This window comes from Berghia stephanieae, chromosome 8 (genome assembly GCF_034508935.2).
Source record: "Berghia stephanieae isolate SIO BIC M18660-M18661 chromosome 8, UCSD_Bste_1.3, whole genome shotgun sequence".
NCBI lineage: Eukaryota > Metazoa > Mollusca > Gastropoda > Nudibranchia > Aeolidiidae > Berghia > Berghia stephanieae.
The window spans coordinates 40170314-40193031 of record NC_088367.1 but is presented as its reverse complement, the minus strand read 5'-3'; the positions used below and the strand labels follow the sequence as shown (position 1 = coordinate 40193031).

Sequence of the window (22718 nt, the reverse complement as noted above, 5' to 3'; positions counted from 1 at the left end):
GTTGTTCTTATCATCATTATTATTATTTATTATTATATTATTATTATTATTATTATTATTATTATTATTATTATTATTATTATTATTATTATTATTATTATTATTATCCTTATTACAATCGTTATTATTATTGTTATTATTATTATTATTATATTATTTATTATTATTATTATATATTATTATATTATTATTATTATTATTATTATTATTATAAGATATTATTTTTAATATGTGGAAAAATCTCAAATTGGATCATATCTGCTGATACTATAGAAACCGTAGAGCCCTCTTGCTTTCTCAAATTCAACAACCCCTCTTGCAGGATAGCCACTAAGTGTGTTCGTGTCATTAAATCGTTCATGAAAGGGCTTTGCATCACGTAAATCTCTTGCACAAAATTCCTCATTAATATCAACAGTTCTCGATCCTATTGTTGCTTTGGCTCCAATTCGAGCAGTATTTCTGCCAGTCTGTCGATGGATACAAGACGATGGAACGTTAGGGAAAATAATAGACGGTGGATTAACAGTTGACATGGTCTTTCAACGGTTCGAATCATTTCAGTGTCTTTCGGTCAATGTTAAGGATTACACTCCCATGTTATCAGTCACATCTTCAAATTTGAATAAATTGGGCCGACGTGAAATCCAAAGCCTTTTTGATTCATTGTCAGATGGAAAACAATATGCAGAAATCTTTTCATCCGGAGATGGATTATCGCACGTGAGATTATATCAGCATCAACAATTTGCGACTGAGCACTTCCTCCCCAGTTTATGCTAAATACTTTTTAAAATCATAAATGGATTAATCCTGAAATGGTAGAATGCTTTAGAAATAATTATATCAATTCATACAAAACACTTTACAATGGGAAAGAATCAATTTTATCAGGCTCTCATTACCACACACCAACCTAAGTCGACACAAGTTGAGAGAGGAAAGCACATAGCTTGAGCCGTATATACAAACGAAGTTCATGCATATTCTACGCCAAGATACTAGAGAACCTGATGGGTCATACCAAGCTCTGTTTATTTGCAAATTTGGACTTTACGAGGGTCACTAGATACGTTTCAGGACTAATGGCATTACCGTCAGATTTTTACAACTTCTCAAAGTCCTCTCCTTGAGCTTGGATGTAAAGTTCCATCCTCTTAAATCAACGATTAAAGCAGTTTTGCTACATTTCCGGTGGTGTTGCTGAAATTTCATCTTCAAATGCCCTTACAGCATTTTCGGGAGTTTCAAATTTAATCCCACCGAGTTTTCCCTTAACAAACGGGAACAACAAGAAGTCACAGGGCGCCAGGTTGGGAGAATATGGAGAGTGGGTTAGGATTTGAACTTTGTTTTTAGTCAAGAATTGCAGTGGTGTGACTACTAACGTTGTCATGGTGCTGTAGCAACCCCCTTGTGTTGGACGCCATTTTCTCCACTGTCGGTATGTAGTGGATAACATATAAATATGAGGTGGCTGTGCGTCTGTTTTGGAGTTGTACTGTGGGATGTAACCTTTTAAATTGACAAGCTAGCCACCAGTTGCTTTCCAACGCTGCGAGATCGCTTGACTTTCAGAGGTGGAGTCTCACCAGGAAAGAACCACACTTTAGATCGGAGATTTGTTTCAGTGTCATTCATATAATTCCATGTCAGATCACCGGTCACGATGTTTCCATATTTTTAGATCGACATTCAAAGTAGTGGTGCAAAATTAAACACTTTGTTGTTTTTGTTCATCGGTGAGTTGGTGAAGGACCCATCGAGCGGACACCTTGTAGAAATTAAGGCATTCGTGCAATATTTTTCAGACACTAGGTGATGAATTGCTCAAGGGATGTTTCATCTCATGATATGTAATACGTGCATCATTTTCAATCATAACCTTTGTGGCAGACACTGGCTTTTCAATTACAGAACATAACCTGAGGGATTGCCGACCTCTTTTAAATTCACCAAACCAGAAATAAATTTAAGATTTTGATGGAGCAGATTCCAAAAATAGAATGTGCAAAGTTTCATAACAAATTGATACATTTAACCCTTTCAAAAAGTTGTTATAAATCATAGCTTGAAAATCACATCTACTGAGCTCCAATGTTGTTGACACAATTACTGGGATATAACGTCTCATATTAGAGTATTGTGCTCAAAATGGTAAACATAAATGAATAACGATTTGAGCAAATTTCTACAACGTGTTGATTTATGGTTTGCAAAAAACAATATAAAGATCTATCTTTACTGCTTCTTGTCAATTTCGGAATTCAAAAGTATTTGTAAATTTGAGGATGTTCGTCTATTGGTATTGCAAAAGCATAATTTGTTATCGAGCATATTATCAGTTCTAAAATAGTATTCCATCAATGCAAAACATTTTGTAAACGAAAACCGTTTAAAGTTCCTATAACTATTTCAAAACTTGTTAGAATTTTTCAGTTGCGGTCACATGATATTAAATACATACATAGAAAGATAGATAGAGAAATAGGAAGATAGATCTAATTGCTAACCTGATATATATATATATATATATATATATATATATATATATATAATATATATATATATATATATATATATTTATAAATAGATATCTGTCAATCTATCGGCTCTATATATTTATCCATCCATCTATCTATCTATCTATCTATCTACCTATCTATCTATCTATCTATCTATCTATCTATCTATCTATCTATCTATCTATCCATCTATCTATCTATCTATCTGTCTGTCTGTCTGTCTGTCTATCCCCCTAAGCAAGTCCTCTTATACTTTTTTGTCGGCTTTTTTTGTATAATTTATGTCGCTAGGATTGATTTTGATATGAAACCGTCATGAAGCTGAGACCAAAAATATACATTGTAAAAGAACAATATTTTTCTAATTTAGTTTATTATCGAAAACCTGTCCTTCTCTCTCTTTTCATTCAGCAATTTACGGTTAATATAGTTCAAATCAAATTGATCAAACAGGGACAAAATTGGTAAGCGTCCCTAGTTGCACAACAAGAAATATGGCGGCACTTGACTTCTCACTTTTGATGACGTATCACCCCTAGTTGCCGCTTCTGGGGTCTGATTCATGGAGCGGGACTACGACGATAGTCCTAGACTAAATCCGTTGTCTCAGACAAAAAGGCGTTGTAAGATATTCATGAAGCCGGACTACGCGAAGTCTTAGACTAAACGAGGGACTAAACGGGTGAAATTTTCACCCGCGATTTAGCAGGTGTAAATATCGTAGTCTGAGACTAAATTTCAAAATCATGATATGTCCTCTACGCTGGGGGAAGTAATTGTACAGCGATTAGAACAAGAATACCCGACAGTTTTTGATTTTATATTTATTTTTATTTATTTATTTATTTATTTATGTATTTATTTTTTGGTTTTGTTTTTTTTCTTTTCTTTACTTTTCTCGAAGATTCGACAATCCCACATACACTCCTCATCTTGCCCATTCAAAACACTCTGCAGGGACTCCTCCTCCCCCCCCCCCCCCCAACACACAGTTTCATAGTAACTTCCTCCTAATCCTCCTCCTCCTCCTCTACTACTACTACTACTACTACTACTACTACTACTACTACTACTACTACTACTACTCCTACTACTACTACTACTACTACTACTACTACTACTACACTACTACTACTACTACTACTACGACTACTATTACATTCCTTTTATGTCTTTTATCGTCCATTATTTTCTAGAAATTTCACGTCTCTCACTGGCCTTATCATTTCTATCACACCGCGCTAACGATTCGTTCACACTCCAACCATCGTTGAGTACAGACGATGCAATTTATACTGCATTTCATCTTATTTGTTTTCAACGTTTATTTGTTTATTGTTGTGCCGACGAAGGGTTTGTACCCGAAACGCCCATTGTCTGTATTGTTTCCACCAATTCCTCTCCATCATCACTCTTTCGTTAGTATTTTCGGGACCCCATGCTTCAGGCAGCGCCCACCGCTCTCTACTTAGAACAATGCTACACCGTGGTAAAGAATCATTTAAGTGCCATCGTTATTTATATTTACTAAAAACATTACACACACACACACACACATTCTCAAACAATTTTTACACCCCTAAACTTGTCTCACACTATTTTTATTTGTGGGTAAAAAACAACAACAAAACAAAAAACAAAAAAACGATCAAAACAAACACGAAGAAGAAATAGATATGATTTCTGTGCCACTTCGTATGACGCGTGCGCAGCTGGAAAAGTAACACATTTCTATGACGTGTTGTGTTACGTTTCCGAGGAATCCCCAGTTAAAAATAGATTGACCTCTGTAGTCTGAGACTTCGCAAGCGTAGTCAGAGACTTGATAGTCAGGGACGAAGTCTGACTCCATGAATAGCTTACTTTCCGTAGTCTCTGACTTCCCAAAGTCTTAGACTACAAAGTCTCAGACTTTGCTATAGTCTGAGACTACCATAGTCCCACTCCATGTATCAGACCCCTGCTCCTCTCCTATTTCTTAGGTGATACCGGCGAAACTGGTGTGTAAGTCATAACACACCCAACTTCGCTGGCGAGTTTCAGGTTTCGTAGCTCTGTGTCTCCCTTCACCCCTTAGTTTTTAGGGGGTTTTTTTGTTGTTTTTTAAAATTCTTAATAATTTGTTATTCAGGAAGAACTGTGGGATACAGAGCTATACCTGTTAAAAAATATTAAGTCGCTTAATATTCCAACATTCAGCACATCAACTGCGTGTTCTGTTTATCAAACAATGTCTCAATTTCTAACGTTTGTATAATAACGTTATTTTATGATCAACTTCCACTCGGAAGAAATAATTCAATGACTGTTAATTTGTGTCTTTAAACTTGAACACAACATCAAAACTTGACCAAATGTGGTTTTGGACATTTCTTCTAATCTCCGTTGTCATGACAACAGCGAGATGCAATTACGACTATACAAAGAAGATTTTTGATGAGGTGCTGGGAAGTAAAAATTACCATGTTGACGTCAGTCCCGTCCTAAACCAATCAAACCCGATAATCGTGTACGTGGATTTTGGATTACTGTCCATTGTCGAAGTCAATGACATCACTCAGAGATTCACATGTAACGGGGTTTTACATCTGCGATGGACTGATGAGGTAAGCATGGGGTTACTAAGAGATTTTGTACTAATAGTTTTTTTTAAGGCGCTTGGTTGGATCGCCTTTAGTTCATGCATACCTGGCAGGCCGTCGTGAGGTGCCCGCATAGAGCTGGCCTTCTGGGATGATCTTGTGACGGTCTACCTGTTAGCCTTTAGTTGTCCTTTGTATGCACTTACGCACTTCCATCACAACAAGGCGGTGGCCCATTAGGGGCGATCCTGTGTTAACTCCCTCTTTACCGATCATTTAAAGATTTTTTTTCTCCCGTAATATCATACTTACCCAAAATTAAAGATTGATATCCTTACACTCAAAATCAGAGGCAATAGGACATTCTATACATGTGAATTATATTGTAATGATGATGATGATGATGATGATGATGATGATGATGATGATGATGATGATGATGATGATGATGATGATGATGATGATAATAATAACACTGCCTAATTTATCTAGCTATTCTTTCCACCAAAAGCGCTTGGAAGGTCTTATACATATGTACATGCGATCATATATTTTATTCAATATAATCAATAAAATCACTTACAGAAAACCAAAAGTAAGCACTCTGTCTTCAAAGATGCTTTAAAGGAGGATAGATAATTAAGGTGTCTGCTGTCTGCTGAAAGAGCGTTCCACACAGCAAAGGGTAGCAAGCAATTGCTATTGTTCGTTACATGCTATAGAAATCGGGATAAACTCCTGCTCTATGTGCCTGGTGGCTGTGAAGGACTACTTTTATAAAATAGTTTTTTTTCCAAATTTCTTTACTAATGAAGGACAAAATTTACACATTTCAGATTATTTTCTTACTTTGAACTGACTTATACCAGGTGTGTGATAACTGAAACTGCGATGGTGTCTCATTGTTGTAATTGAACATCTACTTAAAGTCTGATTACTGAAATTGTGATGGTCACATTGTTGTTATTGAAGGTATACTTCAAGTCTGATAACTGAAATTGTGATGGTGTCTCATTGTTGTAATTGAACGTGTACTTAAATGATAACTGAAATTGTGATGGTCTCTCATTGTTGTAATTGAACGTATACTTAAAGTCTGAAAACTGAAATTGTGATGGCCACATAGCTGTAATTGAAATACATAGGTACTCGCAAAGCAACTCAAAATACAACATGAACACTTAACATGTCTGCCATCTGTTAGGTGTTGTTACATTTTTTGAGAGAGACAACGTTGTTCATGTAATCTGTCAGATACTGAATTTACTCCTGAGTACGGTGAGAGAAAAAAATGTAGTCATTCAAAGCTGTTTGGCCCCTGGAGCCGGAGTCTATCCCGATTCCGCCAGATCTAACAGACCTAGATACCTATTCACTGCTGGATAGCCTGGGGCCCATTAAAAAATCTCGACTGCACCAGGTATCGATTTTTGTCCCTTTGTGTATGAAACGAGTGCTCTACCAACTAAGCGAATGGAACCCCGAGAGGATGCAAGTAAAGAGCATTTTCCAAAGATTCAACTTTGCGGCGTTCAAACTGGCGAGAGCCATACAAGACTACATAACCGCTCAAGATAGGAGAGAGTATGGAGAAATGGACCATCAAAAAACGTTCTTCCAAACATTTTAAAATCGGCACGAAAAGATATAGATAAACTCTTAGTGTACCAATCCATCCAACTTTTGTTTATAACAAAATCAAAAATTAATAGATAAATAAATAAATACAGTCTGGAAAAAGATCTTGATAGAAATGCGAAGTGACCATAAATGTGTGGGTGTTTTTGCAACGCATTCAAATAGGGAATAAAAGTCGCGATGTCACACTCTCCACTTCTCCACGTCCAAAATTCTTAGACTTTGCATGCATGTAACTGTCACGAGTGAAAAATATCTAATATGGCATTTCACCAACCAACGACAACCACCATGTGTCAACTGGGTTGACACGTTATTACTCATTTTTCGAAGGACGCATTTTTCAAAGCCACATGAGAGCAAACCCTAATCTACCTTCATCGCTCAAAGTCTGCCAATACCGGACAATGTAAAATTAGGTGTGAACATCAGAAAGGCAAGCCCCATCACGTTGTCTTAAAAAACCAAAGACCCATGTGTGATTGAACATGTCACGCTAGCATTACGTACCTTATAACAAGACGTTCTCTTCCACAAAAAGCATATTACGTGTTTTTATCCTGTTCAGTGGTGTGTTATTCATAAATATTAAGTAAATGGATTACAATGATTTAACTTTCTTAAATTTCTTTCTGATCTACAGTCTGTATCAACAGCTTTTTCTGCATATTTCTACGACTTTATTCCTATGAGGTTGATATGCATGATATCATTATGACTTTGTTTACATGTAATGTGTCCATATTTTCAATACCACAGTTTAGCTAGTTTCTTTATCAAGCGCAGTCTGGTACTTCTTGAGGCCAGAGTACCAACCACTTGTTTACTTCATGCTATCTGGACGTTAGCATTATAAATATGTTTCTTAAAATATTCATGATTTATGAGTTCAAGTGTCAGACAATTCTATTAAATATTATAAGGCTTGTTTATCTCTTTATACTTTTTGTACATATTATTAGGCTTGACTTTAGACCCTACCGTTATCCCTGTCTGAGGGCACACTCCCGAAGACAGGCCAAGGAAGTTTAACACGGAGAATTATGACGGCCTGTTTATATTTATATCAAACCAGATTTCAATCCCTTCCTAGTATGGACATAGGAAGAGCTGTCCGAACTCACAACTGTGCATTAAACGGCACTCTTACAATCAAGACCTGAGAGACAGCCAGTTCGGCTAAGGACCTCAGTTTCCACCAAATTAAGATTTACAAAAATAAAATAATCTTGTGGTTTTCCTTTGTTAGTGGCCCATGATGAATAATAAACATTAAAAGGATATGTAAATACGAACCATACTATTTAAAACAGAATAAAACTGACTTATCTTATTGCCAATTATAAGTGAGACTTGAACTTGTTTTATTCATTAATTATTGCATTGTGTTATATCCTTAGACAGCTGTACGAGCCATTAGTCATTGCTATTTAATATGCACATGCAATATGTTACGGGGAAACCATAGGATTTGCACACCTATATAGTCTAATTTAATACTAATTAATAGGGCGATTCTGTGAGTGCAGGAGCTGACAATCTGTGTAAAACGCTCGAGTGGTGTGGAGAATTATTACATAAAATTTTCTTAAATAAAAACGTGTACCTCCACAATACAGTAACCCGTCATAGGAGCCATCACAATGGGGAGAAGGGAACCAGGGCGGGAAGAAGTGGGCCAATCAGAAAATATTTATTTATCTTGATAAGTTTTCTCAACAAATGTTCTGCTAGCTTAATATTGATAATAAACTTATGCTATTTTAATTCTTTCTGATTCAGAGAGCTACTTGGAATACGAATTATTATGGCGGCGTCTACCATATTCACCCGTCTCCCAAACTAATATGGCGGCCAAGAATGGTTCTCTTCAACACATTGGGGAAGAGAGACTTATTTGAAGACGATCAAAGGTAGATAAAACGTGGTCACTTGCGCTTTGTCGAACTCTGAAAATAAAACACTGCTGTAGTAGTAGTAGTAGTAGTAGTAGTAGTAGTAGTAGTAGTAGTAGTAGTAGTAGTAGTAGTAGTAGTAGTAGTAGTAGTAGTAGTAGAGGTAGTAGTAATGATACTGATTTGTAATGAAAGGAAAAGACGATGGATGGCAGGGGGAGTTGGGAGGGGGGGGGCGGCAAGAGACAAAGGTAGTATAATATTTAAATGAGGTCCAGTCTCGAGTTCATGTCGTGAGGGTGTTCAGTTTTAGTATCAGTTCTGCCTCCCTATGTTGTTTAGTGGTGTGACAGAACTGAAGGACGGCAATTTGGATGTGCCATCCTCGATTACTGGACCCATTGAAGTGGTGGGCGACAGGTTTGTCCTCGTAGTTTTCAATAGAGTGCAGGTGTTTCTAAACCTGTCGCTTTGTCTCTTGCCAGTTTCTCCCACGTATGTCTTGAGGCAACGTTTGCAGATTATAGCGTGCAGGTGAATGCGTGTCGGATGTACCACACTTTATCCGGGAATTTGATGGAATTTTCAACGAATAAATGTGGGCATGTCCTACATCTGCAACGTCCACAAGGTTCCGTCTTACGTTGATTACCGGCCATATCCATCGTCAAGCGGCTCCTTACTAGTATGTCCCTCAAATTACGGTCCCATCTGTAGACGGTAAGAGGAGGTTTGTTGAATATATCCCTCGTTTCTACTTGCCCCTGAAGAATCTGACGGTAGTTAGTTTTTTTCAATTTTGATGACTTCCTTGTTGTGTGGATGATTAGTGATGACTAGGATAGATTTTTGCTGTCACTGTTGTCAACTGGTTTCATGGCAGCTTCCCTAAAGATGTTTTGAATTTTGTCAACCGTCCGTTTCAATGTGTATTCAGGAAATGGCGGTTGCGGAAAAAGTCAAGCATTTTATCCTTCTCTACCGTGATGTCCCCATCATCTTGGCAGAATCGTCATAGTTTGAGGAGCTGTGAAACTGGAAATAAATCTTTGCATCCGGTGGGATGTGTGGACGAGTAAAGAAGGTAGCTCTGACTGTCCGTTTCCTTAAAGTTGATAGTCGTCTTGAGTCCACTTTGGTCAAGAAAAACTGCGATGTCCAGGAAGGATACGTGAGTGGTGGATATATGATGAGTGTATTTTATTGCTGGATGAAAGTTGTTGAAGGCAGTGATGAATTTGTTGAGTTGCATTTTAGTCATATTGGTAACGCCGATGTGATCGTCGATGTATCTTTTATAAAAAGCTGGTTGGTGGCCGTTGTATTAGGATAAAAACTTAAACTCGAGGTGGCTCATGAATAAATTGGCGTACGGTGGACCCAATTTGGTGCCCATGGCCACTCCCGAGATCTGATGGAAAAATTGTCCGTTGAATTCGAAAGATTTGAGAGTCAAGACTAACTCTGTGAGGCGAATCATAGCATCGGCGTTAAATTCGGGTACAGGACGTCTGTCGATGAAGTATCGGATGGCTTGAAATCCGTCTTGATGGGGAATAAAGGTGTAGAGGCTATGGACATCCATCGTAAATATGAGCTTATTGTCGGGTTGTGTGAAGCTGAGGTCACAGAATAGATGAAGGGCGTGATTAGTATCTTTAATGTATGTGGGAAGATTGATGACGATATTTTTGAAGATATTGGCAAGGAAAAGAGAGCTTTTTTTCTGTGTGGCAGGAAATAGCCAAAACGATGGGTCTTCCAGTGGGAAAATCCGTGGTATTTTTCAATTTATATATTTTAGGGAGCATGTAGAAACAGGGATTGCCACTACACAACATAGGAAATAAAGGGAGGAGGAACTGATACTAAACCTGAACACCCTTTCACCTCTCGGTGTGAACTCGAGACTGGACCTCATTTAAATATTATACTACCTTTGTCCCTTGCCGCCCCCCCCCCCCGACTCCCCCAGCCATCCATCATCTTTTCCTTTTATTACAAATCAGTATCATTACTACTACTTTGGCTGGATTGGGCTGGAACTTAATTACATCGGCAACTTTTCCAGCCTCCTCCATTTCCGTGGCGATCTGAATTGCTCGATTGATGGTCAGCTCGTCGTCCTTTACATTGATCAAGGCTTTGATAGTAGCCTCGCTGTTAATCGAGCAGACGAATCGAGTCCTCAATGCCTCGTCCAACGGGTCCTTGATAGAGGCAAAATCACATGTAGCTGCCTTTTGCCGAATTACGGAAGCTAACTCGTCGACAGTCTCTCCTGGCTTCCATTCTGTTCGTGTCCAGAATTTGTAACCCTCCCGAACAACCATTCTGTTGGGGTTGAAATGGTCAATCGTGTGCTGCTGGATCTCATCAATCGATAACTCGTTGACGTACGACTTGTGAGGAACGCTCTGTGAAGCCAGGTTTGCCAGCAGCTTGAAGATGGCACACGATTGATAGGTGAGAAAAATCTCCGCAATCCTGTCCGTTGGAATGGTGTTGGCCTTTACGAACGTCTGAAAACGTGACCAATAGCTCTGCGTTTGAATCAAACTCGCAGAACCTGGTGTTGGTCACTGAGGACTTGGGTCCTTCCATCACCAAGGCCATTAACGTTTCCATCTGTTGACGCTGCATCTCCACATGCTTTTGTTGTGAACCATCTGATCACGCAATAGCCCAATCAGCTCCTCGTTGGTCCATGCTGTTCGTGTAGTCATGATTATACTTCCAAAGCAGCCAGTGGACAATCAGCAGGCCGTTTCGTCGCTGCCAATACACGCCCGACTCTGCGGTAGTCTTTCCTTGCTGTCCGACACAGCAAAACAAGTAGATCACCCGTCTGACACGACCGGTCCTCCTCGCACGTCTGACACGGCAGGGCAGGCACGTCCTGATGATTCTTCAAAAGAATTATCAAATACTCTTGATAACATGAGTTATCGATTTTTGTTATTTTAGGTTGTGTCTACTTACGGCCAGGCGAAACACAATATTAAATATTACTCACGTCACATACTAGTTTTAAATGGCATTAATTAATAATAACACAATTTAAGTCCACCACTATAAGATTGATATATTGATTCCATACCCCTGTTCACAAAATGTTTCCCGCTAAGTAGAATTTCGAGTTCCCACTAGAGGATATGGTTGATATGAGAGATGAAATGAGAGAGAGACCGACATAGCGGGTCTTTGTTTATATAGAAATATCACTGGAGTTAGTGAATCACAGAAACTAATGATGTTCCAGGATTCGTCAGTGCCAGGATTTGACTGGTGTTTTTCTCGAGACCAATCATAGTCTGCGTACGTGATCTCGGCTGGCGTCAGATAACCTTGTGTAATCCTAATTATGTCTTTTGACCACGGGCGGTCGGTTAATTCATTCGCCATATGGTTCTCCCTCATATCGACTAGACGTTAATTAATGCAGTGACATCCTCGTAGCTACAGCAGATGGCCTTTTAAATATGCCGAGGTAATAAAACAATAAAGTATGGGCGGCGCTGTGAGAGAAATGTATCGAGTTATTTACAAGCCTGGGAAAGTTAAGAAGGATTTTGAAATAGATCACAACAATGGCCGTTTTTCTGGCAGGAAATAGATAAATTATAGACGCTGTGAGCCTGGTTTCAACGCATTAAAACGATGAAAAGATCAAAGGAGTTGGGCCTTGTGAGAAAACTGGACAATCAGTGTCGGTATTCAAAATTCGTAACGTCGCTTAAATGAAAGCCCGTATGCAAAAAATCACGGCACCACATTTCGTACAATTGGAGAGATTTGCGAGATTCCGTGTGCACGGGACTTGGAACGAACTATAGTTGTGATTGATTTTACTTATTTTGGAGACGAAGGGAGACCATTCACAAAAGTCTTGATTGCTAGATAAATTGTCATTATTATCCTTCGTTTCCGACCATCATTTTCCTTGACAACCTATCATGATGTTCGATTTTAAATATCGCGATCGGTTAAAATTGATAAACTATAATTTTAATAAACGTGGACTTTTGTGCAGACCAAAAACTGAGAACGATTTAAGCGGGGTCCTAAGCCAACATATACATTGAACATGTAGAATGTGTAATAACATTTTTTTGGACTGAATCAACGATATTACCTACCAGGTAGGTCTGTGTCATACTTCAAACACCGATCGATTAAAATGTCATCCATCTTGTCAAATACTCTCAAACCTTGGACTTCGCAAAGTGCTAGGTTTTAATTCCTTTAATAAGATGCGGTTTCGTTTTAATTGATCTGTATCCGAAGTTGTTTTTGTTGTTTGTTTTTTTTTGGTCTAAAATAATAAAAATGTTTTTTTTTCAGAGCACGAAAATACAAATTAAAAGCCTAGTATCAGACAACAAGACCAAATAGCCGCATCTGTAGGTTTAACAAAATAACATATTTAAATCAGTGTTAATTATAGATTGGTTACTTTCCAAACATACAATTATTCAAAGAGATTGTTTATTATTTTGTCATATCGTCATAATCAAACCTAGACTTGATAGTCCAAAATAAAGGATGTCTTATACAAGCCATTATTTTGGTGGTAGCCACCGAATTACGCATCTTAGGGGGTACCGTTGCTCAGCAATACGATCTTTGCTTCGTACCCGAAAAGCACTGAGTTCGATTACCCGCCGATGCGATGTGTGGCCCTTGAGCAAGTCCCCTCTTCCAAGCTCAATGTGCGGCGCTGCACTGCATCTGATACCTGGGTTATTCCAGTCTTCCCTTCGAATAGACCCTGAGGAAAAATTTCCCCTATGGGATGAATTAAAGGAAATTTTTAAATTTATTAATTAAAGTTTACCCTTATGACTTTAATAATGCATGTCTCAAGAGTACGTCAGTACAGAAAGTAATTACAATTCCCCAGCCCAACAGTGCTTTACTGGGATGGAAAAGCCCGGTGGTACCCAGGTAGTCTGTTTTCCACCTCCTGTGAACTGAACCTTAAAAAGTATCCATTTGATGAACAGACGTGTTATATAAGGGTAAGATGTTAGACTGTGACCCCAGTCAGAATAAGTAAGTATTTCATCAGACGGACATTGTTGCTTGCCATCTTCTGGTTGAAGCAGTAATCTATGGAAAAATACTTACCGCCATCTCTCTCTCTCTCTCTCTCTCTCTCTCTCTCTCTCTCTCTCTCTCTCTCTCTCTCTCTCTCTTCATGTACCAAATCTGTGCCAGACATCGGTGATCTTGGTACGCCATTCATCTCTCTGATCAGATAACCTAAAAAAAACTAATATTACTGTTCTCTTTCTTTGTCACCTAGATGTCCAAACTATTCAAATTTGTTTTTCTTTGTCTACCTTTACTCTTTTTACCTTCTATCTTTCCTGTGAGAGCAAGATGTTCAATATATTTATGTCGATTTAGGTCGCCCTAAAAAGTGCATTTGTCTTTTTCTTATTATACGAATTAGTAACCTTTTAGTTTCAGCTTGCTCTAATACTTCTTCATTTGTTTTCTTCTTTGTCCATGCTATTCTTAACAGCCTTCTAAAAAACCACATCTTTGCTGTCTCCAGTTTCTTTCTAATGTCTTCTGTAATTGTCCAACTTTCACAGCCATATAATAATATTGACCAAAAATAAGCCTTCAAAACCCTATATTTTGTTGTCATTGAGATATTGTAGTTTTTGAAAATTAGACTCATTTTATTTCATCAACACTACCTTTAGCTATTGCAATTCTTCGTTTTATTTCTGTGCTACATCTGCCATCTGAAGATATTATGTATCCAAGATATTTAAATATCTTAATTTGTATCGTTTCTCCTTTGCTTATTAATATACATGTTGGATTTCTTTCTAGCCTTGAAACAACTATGCATTCTGTCAATTTGCTAATCAGAAACCCTTTGCTCGTGTGGCCAGCTGAGCTATTGGAACTTCTGCCTCTATCACTACGCCACCTTCAACTCTATAGTCTGGAGGCATAGATTGAGATATGGTGTACAGAGCTGTAGCCACATATAAAACCAGTTTGTTATCCAATCGATTTTGTCACCATTCTAGCATATTGTTTCGGGTTTGTTCTCTCTCTCTCTCTCTCTCTCTCTCTCTCTCTCTCTCTCTTTCTTTCTTTCCCTATCTATCCATCTATCTATCCATTTATCTATCTATCTATCAACCTATCTATCTATCTATCTATCTATCTATCTATCTATCTATCTATCTATCTATCTATCTATCTATCTATCTATCTATCTTTATATCTATCTATCTATCTATCTATCTATCTATCTATCTATCTATCTATCTATCATTAATCATTACCTTTCCAGACATTCATCTTTCTCTTATAAGATAGGATTGTTCCAGGTTTTTGTTCCTTTCCTACATATATCATTATGCTCATAAACACATGATAATCGCACCTACAGCGTAACTTTTTCTAAGAGCGAAATCCTTGGAATCACACACTGATGTGTGTGTGGGGGTGGGGCGGGGTTGTGGCACAAGACATGAATTATTTAATTTTTCAACAAATGTAAAGCGCATTGAGCATTATAATTTTTTGAAAATGAGATATACAAGTGCCATATTATTATTATTTTACTGTTATCATGACAGGAATGAGGAAACTGAAGTTTTGAAACTTTAAAAATTCACCCTTATCCGTAGAGGCATTTATTATAACCTTGATTACATCAGTGAGGAAAACGGTTTCGTTTTAAATCACAGGGTTTACACAAGCGAGATAGGGCCATTTAGAGACAACTGGTCATAAATTATCATACTGTTTAGAGAAAATTGGGCATAAATTATTAAAACCTTTCTCTTCCCACCCCGTAACCTCTTTCACTCCCCCTGTTTACCCATGGCTTCTGCCTAGATGGTGCCAATGATCTCCGAGATTCAGTTCAAGGTGGGTAAGGTGATAACATCCAACTATATGGTCAACGGGGCATGGGAACGGGTAGACAACTATATTGATAAGAGCTCTTTTACGATTGATGGCGAAGAAGTAGCTACCTTTGAGGTTTGTCATTCTTCTTCTTCTTCTTCTTCTTCTTCTTCTTCTTCTTCTTCTTCTTCTTCTTCTTCTTCTTCTTCTTCTTCTTCTCTTCTTCTTCTTCTTCTTCTTCTTCACTTCTTCTTCTACTACTTACTATACTACTACTACTTACTACTACTACTACTACTACTACTACTACTACTATACTACTACTACTACTACTATACTACTACTACTACTACTACTACTACTACTACTACTATACTACTACTACTACTACTATACATACTACTACTACTATACTACTACTACTACTATACTACTACACTACTACTTATACTACTACTACTACTACTACTACTACTACTACTACTACTACTACTACTACTACTACTACTAACAAATACTAACTAATAATAATAATAATAATAATAATAATAATAATAATAATAATAATAATAATAATAATAATAATAATAATAATAATAAAATATAATAGAATAATAATAATAATAATAATAATAATAATAATAATAATAATAATAATAATAATAATAATAATAATAATAAATAATAATAATAATAATAATAATAATAAGATGATGATGATGATAATAATAATAATAATAATAAAATAATAATAATAAAAATAATAATAATAAGAAGAAGAAGAAGAAGAAGAAGAAGAAGAAGAAGAAGAAGAAGAAGAAGAAGAAGAAGAAGAAGAAGAAGAAGAAGAAGAAGAAGAAGAAGAAGAAGAAGAAGAAGAACTTGAGTATAAAGGGCAATATCCTTTAAACATGTACAAACGCTTTAAAAAGTGTATCTTGTCAACAGCAACACTTGATACGTAAGAAGAGAAATTGAGCCTCTAAGGCGATTATTACAATTATTTTCAGGCAGAGAGAAGCAAACGGACAGGTATTCCTTTTTCACCTGAATACGGTGAGATAATGTGAGTTAAGAACCATTTCAAAGGACTCAATATACGCCGTTTGAAGTGGGTCTCGAACCTTGGACTGAGTACGGTGAGATAAGTTGAGTTAAGAGCCTTTAGAAAGGACTCAACATACGCGTTCAAAGTGGTTCTCGAACCCTGGACTTTCCATTCCTAAGTCAGATCTTCTAATGGCGCCACACTACTATGTTATGATGATCTATCCAAGCCGCATATTACTCTCCTCATTCGTGTATGGTCCCGAACCCACCGGGAAGCTTCGTCACAACACAAAGTTCGACTAGATGCTCTGCAGTCTCAGGCTCTTTGCCACAACCCGTGGAAAGTCCCCACTGTTTAAGCGACTCTTCTGTTAGGCAGGTTTACGACCGAAGTCGATTCGCCGCTTGTACAGAAGCCTGGCAACTTCTCTCCCAGTTTCGAGGAGTCACGTCCCCGCCCCCTCGAGAGACCGAATTTGTCCAAGTCGACTTCCATCTCGTATACTAACCCTGTCCGAAGTCAAGGAAGCCAAGTACACCGGCTACCGGGACTGATTTCGGCTCGAAACAGGGCACCGTCATTATTCGTTTGAGAGGAGTTTCCCCCAATTCCCCAGCAACTGTTACCGGGTCCCATTCTTTACGCGTTGTTGCCAGCGTTCCCGACACTATATGCATAGACTATATCATGCTAATTTTACACCTACTTTCTCAACGTTCCTGCTTCTGCCCAACACTGGAGTGCAATACTCCACGGTGAATTGCATAGTGCCAGTCAGGAGACCGTTGCGTTTCTCTATCTTTTGGCAACATCTTCAAGATGGACCTGATAGGTAAGGTTGCGGTCCAGTGTGACCCCAGGTACTTCGGATTCGGCTCATATGGGAGAAGTTGGTCCCCAACGAGGGAACAGATATCTGAGGAACTCTAATTCCTAACGTTGCTTGTGGTGTCTCCTGTGGCGACGGGAAATTGTCTTTCCCCTAGGATAGAAGAGAATAGCTTCAATGTCTTTTTGCAAAATATGATTTTTGCAAGTTTCACAGACCGTATCAAAGGCCGCTGATAGGTCTATAAATACATCACCAGTTTGCCTTTTCGTTTCGTATCCTGCTTCAATGTGCTCTGTAAGGGCAATGACTTGCTCCATAGTGCACCTTCATCCCTGAAGACCGTCTGCTTGGATGGCAGGGCTGCGTCTAAGTCCAGCCTCCATCCGTTCAATAGCAAACGCTCGAACAGTTTGTACAGGGAGCTCAAACGTGATATGGTTCCTTATCTGTCAACCTCTTTCGCTGATTTTCCCTGGCTTCAGAATGGCAACTATCTTAACATGCTTCGAAATGGTAGATTCCCTTTTGCATGGACGCCGGACATTGCATCTAGCAACCAGGCCCTTAGCTCGAAATGCGTCACCAAATCGGGACATATACCATTGTCATCTATCCTTGCTGATTTTCCGCTTGTTACATTGCAAATGGCTGTATCCACCTCTCTGGAACTGAACGGGGTTGGGTTTTTTTGGTGTGATTTATTACTTGTTCTTACTTATGTGTCAAAAAGTAACTACAGCTGTAATGATTTCCAATCGAACTGATTTCATAACTAACGACAATATCTTTGTAATATTATGTGTTAATGTATGTATATAACTATCAATTTGAAATAAAATCCCAATGTTTGTTTACATTTTTGACATCCACAGGTCATATTTCACATAAAGAGACGTCCGACATTTTGTCTCCTCAACATTCTACTTCCTGTTGTTCTTTTGTCGTTCCTGAACATCATGGTGTTTGTCATTCCCGCCGACTCAGGGGAGAAAATCAGTTATGGTTTGTACATCCTTACGTTTACGCTACGGAAAACTATTTTTTCATTAAGAATACTGTTTACAAGAAATGTAAATAGAAAGCGTAACGCAATTCTACATGAACATGGCTATCCTTTTTGGAATGCTTTGGATTTAAAGAAAGTCATATATATCAAGGAAGCGATTCGTTTTCCCATTTTCCCATGCATCTTACAAAATAAAATCGTAAATTATTCATTCATGTTTAAATGTAAAATATCAAATTGACACAATATATATTATATTGAATACGATTGTTTATAATTCCCTTATAAGTTTTGGTTGTTGCAGATCCTGAGTTATGGTTTTGCAGGATTTCAAAGTAGTTCGGGTCTTACGTGTTTGTTAACCCTCTCCTTACCAACCATAGAAAAATCGTCACATTCGTTACGATACAACCAAATTGTTTCTTATTCAAATGTCTTTTGTACATCATAAAATTCATCGAAAATGAACAGTGTGTTGGAGAGCATGTTTTGCGAAAGAAGTTATGTAGATATGGCAAGAATTTTACTGCTATTATGTCTTTTGGTTAAAAAATATATTTTTGTGTTAGTTGTGTGTGAAGTTTTGGAGAAAATCCTGTAAATGGCTGGTAAGGAGAGGGTTAAGTTCTAGGTGTGCTTACTGAATGTGATATAATTTCATTTTGGCTAGGTTTTTAAAGAATGCTTAAAGTTTAAAATATTTCCATGGTCGGTAAACGTAAACAGGCCTCTTAGCTCTTCACAATCTGTATCTACATCGTAAGCTCCTTCTTGTCCTAGTACCATCATGATATGCATTTCAAGTGCATGCCATTCATTAGTGCACTTATTTGTAGGTCTGATAGCCCAATTCCTTATTGGGATCATTGTTGTAATAGAAATCTTTAAGTAATGACGAATAATATTGTCAATTACAACAATGTTAAACCAGGCCCATAAGTGGGTTCGGATGTCAGACCTGCAATATGTGATACAGTCTTGCAGGCTCTAATAATATTTAAAATTAGAATTTCTTCCATTCAGGCCAAAGCTTCAGGCTGAAGATTGTATGGCCGTCTTTTCTGTAACATGGGTTTTAGAGGGAAGCAGGGAGCGATTTTTTGAAGTCATCAGTCGATAGGGCTTGCTTACAAGTACTTGGTAGGGAGTTCCAAAGTCGGATGGTGGAAGGGAAGAAAGAGTAAAGATGATGGTTTGTTCTTGAGTGGGGGATTTCAAAATTAAATGCTGAGTTTCTTGTTTTATTGCTGTTCCGTTTCAAATGGCTAGTTGGAATTTCGAGTTTTCCATATTGTGCTATGTGGAATAAGAGGAGTTTGTTGATTGAACGTCTTTCATTTAGTGTTTTCCATTGGAGATCGTTCATGAGCTGAGTTACGCTCATATCCCGCTCAAAGTTTCCACTGACAAATCTGGCGGCCCGACGTTCGACTTTTTCTAGCTCATTGATTTCTTGTGATGTGTATGGGTACCACACTGAGCTACTATATTCCAGTATGGGCCTGACACATGTTTCATAGCATTTCTTTTTTACAGATTGGTGGCAGTGGCGGATTTGTCTGTTGAGGAAGGCCATGGTTCAATTTGCCTTAGTAGTTATGTTGGCAATATGCTTCTTCCACTTCATATTACTGTCCAGGGTCACGTCGAGGTACTTTGCATTCTCCACGTATAGTGGGGCTTCGATATGGGTTTCATAGTGGGAGTCGATTATGTTTTTCTTTTGTTAGTCACCCTGAGGGCATGACATTTTTTGGGGGTGGAATTCCATTTTGATCGTGATTCCCAGCACTGGAATTTATTTAGATCTTGCTATAGTATGACAAGATGAAGGTGATTTTAATCGATTGAAATTTGCAAGACAATTTTTCTGGCCAGACTATAAAAAAATGGGGTCGTTTTTTTTTGGTTTTCTTTTCAGGTATAACTGTACTCCTGGCTCTCGCAGTCTTCATCAGCTTCGTCAGCTCCATGTTGCCTAAGTCTTCAGACTCGATACCTCGCATATTTATCTATCTGTTCGCTCAAATGGTTATTTCCCTTCTCACTGTCATCGACTCCATCGTCATTGTCTTTCTTTATCATATGGAAGAGGTAGGTATCACCATCATCATTATCATCATCATCATCATCATCATCATCATCATCATCATCATCTTTTTCGGACAGACGACGCTGTTAACGGTCAGGTACTCATTTTATACCTGAGTGCGGTGAGAGAAAGTGAGTAGAGAGCCTTTTCCAAGGACTCAACTATGCGCCGAGTGAGGCTCGAACCCAGGATTTTCCGATCCGAGAGCGAGTGTCATACCACGAGACAACATAGTCGCACATAGCCGGTAAAGGCTGGGTTTTATTTTCTGCAAGCACGGTTGTCTCTGTTGTCCAACAGTAAGTTACATGCTATTTTTCTTCCATATCAATTTAATTCATACAGAAAACAGAAAAGAGCATCAAAGAAACAAGCACTTCCAGAAATGCCACTTACATCGTCAACAACATGGACCGAGCTGGAACTTCCGAAGGTGGAGCCCATTCTCGGAAAACGTCAGTGAACGAGCCTCGTGGTTCAGACAAATTCAAATCCAGACAAAGCAACGGTCACTTATTCCAGGTCAAAATAGGTTCTTGGCTGGACTTCATGAGAGAGATCGCGGAGAATGATGGGATGATGAAATCCGCCAAAGATGGCGCCAATGCAGAAGACTATTATAACGAAGGCGGAGCCAATAAGTACAAGACAATCGGAAAATACATCGACTTTGTGTCCTTCATTGTCTTTGTCGTCATTTGGATCATTGTGACTCTTTGGATCTTTATTGAAATAGCACTTTGAATGTATTGATTTGGTCATCATCATCATCATCATCATCATCATCATCATCATCATCATCATCATCATCATCATCATCATCATCATCATCCATCCTGGCTTGTACTCTTGAGCACGTTGCCGGTCAGCTGTCTCCACGAATCACGATCCTCTGCGGTGCACATGAAATCTGTGTTGCTTTTAAAGTCACATTTGGCCATTCTTAGGCTAGTTAGATAAGTCATTATTTGTCTTCCTCTAGCTCTCTTTCCTTCGATCATCCCAGATGTTACCAACTTTTCTATTCCGTCTATTTTCCACCCCTACTCACAGAAACCGTAACTGCCTCTTTCTGATGGTATCGATCAATAATATATTGGTCACATGGCCAATAAAATTCATCGTTTTTATCTCAACCATCGCCATAAGTTTTGCCGTGTTTATCATCAATTTGCCTGGCATCATCATCATCATCATCATCATCATCATCATCATCATCTTCATCATCATCAGTCGTCGTCGTCATCGTCATCGTCATCATCATCATCATCATCATCATCAACATCATCATCATATTCATCATCATCATTATCATCATCATCGTTGTCTCGTCGTCATCATTGTCATCGTCATCATCATTACCATCATCACCATGGTCGTCGTCGTCGTCGTCGTCGTCATTGTCCAAAATGAATGCTCATATTCACCATCATCGTCATCATTGCTGCCTTCGTTGTTATCGTTGCCATCGTAGTAATCATATTGTATATGCCATTTTCAATTTACCCCAAACACCTGCACTTGCTTTAACAGATGATCTTCATTTAATAAAAGCGTCATTTTTAATAAAAATGTGTTCATTTCATTATCACCTCTGATGTCACTTCAAAAACAATTAACAAATTGTTCTCGTTTCCAATTGGACTCAACAGTCTGATGTCACGTCCGCATAGCAACGTGCAGCCTGGTTCTAAACAAAGAAATCGGTACTTTTTATTCTTCATGCTGGCTAGAACTTTTTCACATGTCACATGATTAGAATGTAAAAAGGCAAAACATGAATAGATTTATAATGTTTTTCTCATCTGGATACACCTTTAGGCTCGCCGGAGAAGTAATTCATAAGGGCGTCCGCCATTGTTCCGATAGTTTAGAACCAGTTACTAAGTTACTATTCGCCATTACGAGGGAAGTGACGTTACGACTGTTGGATTTCACAACCTTCTGGTGGATTTTAATGATAATTGGCTCGAACACTAGAATTGTTAGTGACATTAAGACTATTTATATCATTGGGATTTTTCTGTTTACGGTATTTAAAAAACGAAGGGTCTGGGATGAGAGAACTTTTGGAGGGTTTACGTTAATAATATTAAAGACAGTGAATTCTGTTGTGATTACGATCACTGAACTCCCCACAGGTTTGACTAGGCGTATACTTTTTCACGAGATTCATGTACACCACTCACTGAAATTGCCACCCTGAATTCAA

At 38.2% G+C, this 22718-nt stretch overlaps 1 protein-coding gene across 1 annotated transcript; it reads left to right on the top strand.

Moving 5' to 3' along the window:
• The first annotated feature begins 4884 nt into the window (after positions 1 to 4884).
• Positions 4885 to 21297, top strand: LOC144979007 (acetylcholine receptor subunit alpha-like). Its single transcript, XM_078925624.1, has 10 exons — positions 4885 to 5131; positions 5693 to 5702; positions 7389 to 7480; positions 8528 to 8658; positions 13544 to 13661; positions 15514 to 15660; positions 17891 to 18085; positions 18281 to 18410; positions 20336 to 20508; positions 20852 to 21297. Exons 1-10 carry the CDS (start codon positions 4916 to 4918, stop codon positions 21248 to 21250), a joined length of 1611 nt encoding a protein of 536 aa, XP_078781750.1. The 5' UTR covers positions 4885 to 4915; the 3' UTR covers positions 21251 to 21297.
• Positions 21298 to 22718: the final 1421 nt, after the last annotated feature.

Bases quoted from the DNA above. Each gene is read 5' to 3' on its own strand.
- LOC144979007 (XM_078925624.1), top strand. From the start codon at position 4,916: ATGACAACAGCGAGATGCAATTACGACTATACAAAGAAGATTTTTGAT. The intron at 18,086-18,280 runs GTTGGGTTTTTT...TGACATCCACAG, and splicing joins CCTCTCTGGAACTGAACGGG to GTCATATTTCACATAAAGAG. The intron at 18,411-20,335 runs GTTTGTACATCC...TTTTCTTTTCAG, and splicing joins AGGGGAGAAAATCAGTTATG to GTATAACTGTACTCCTGGCT.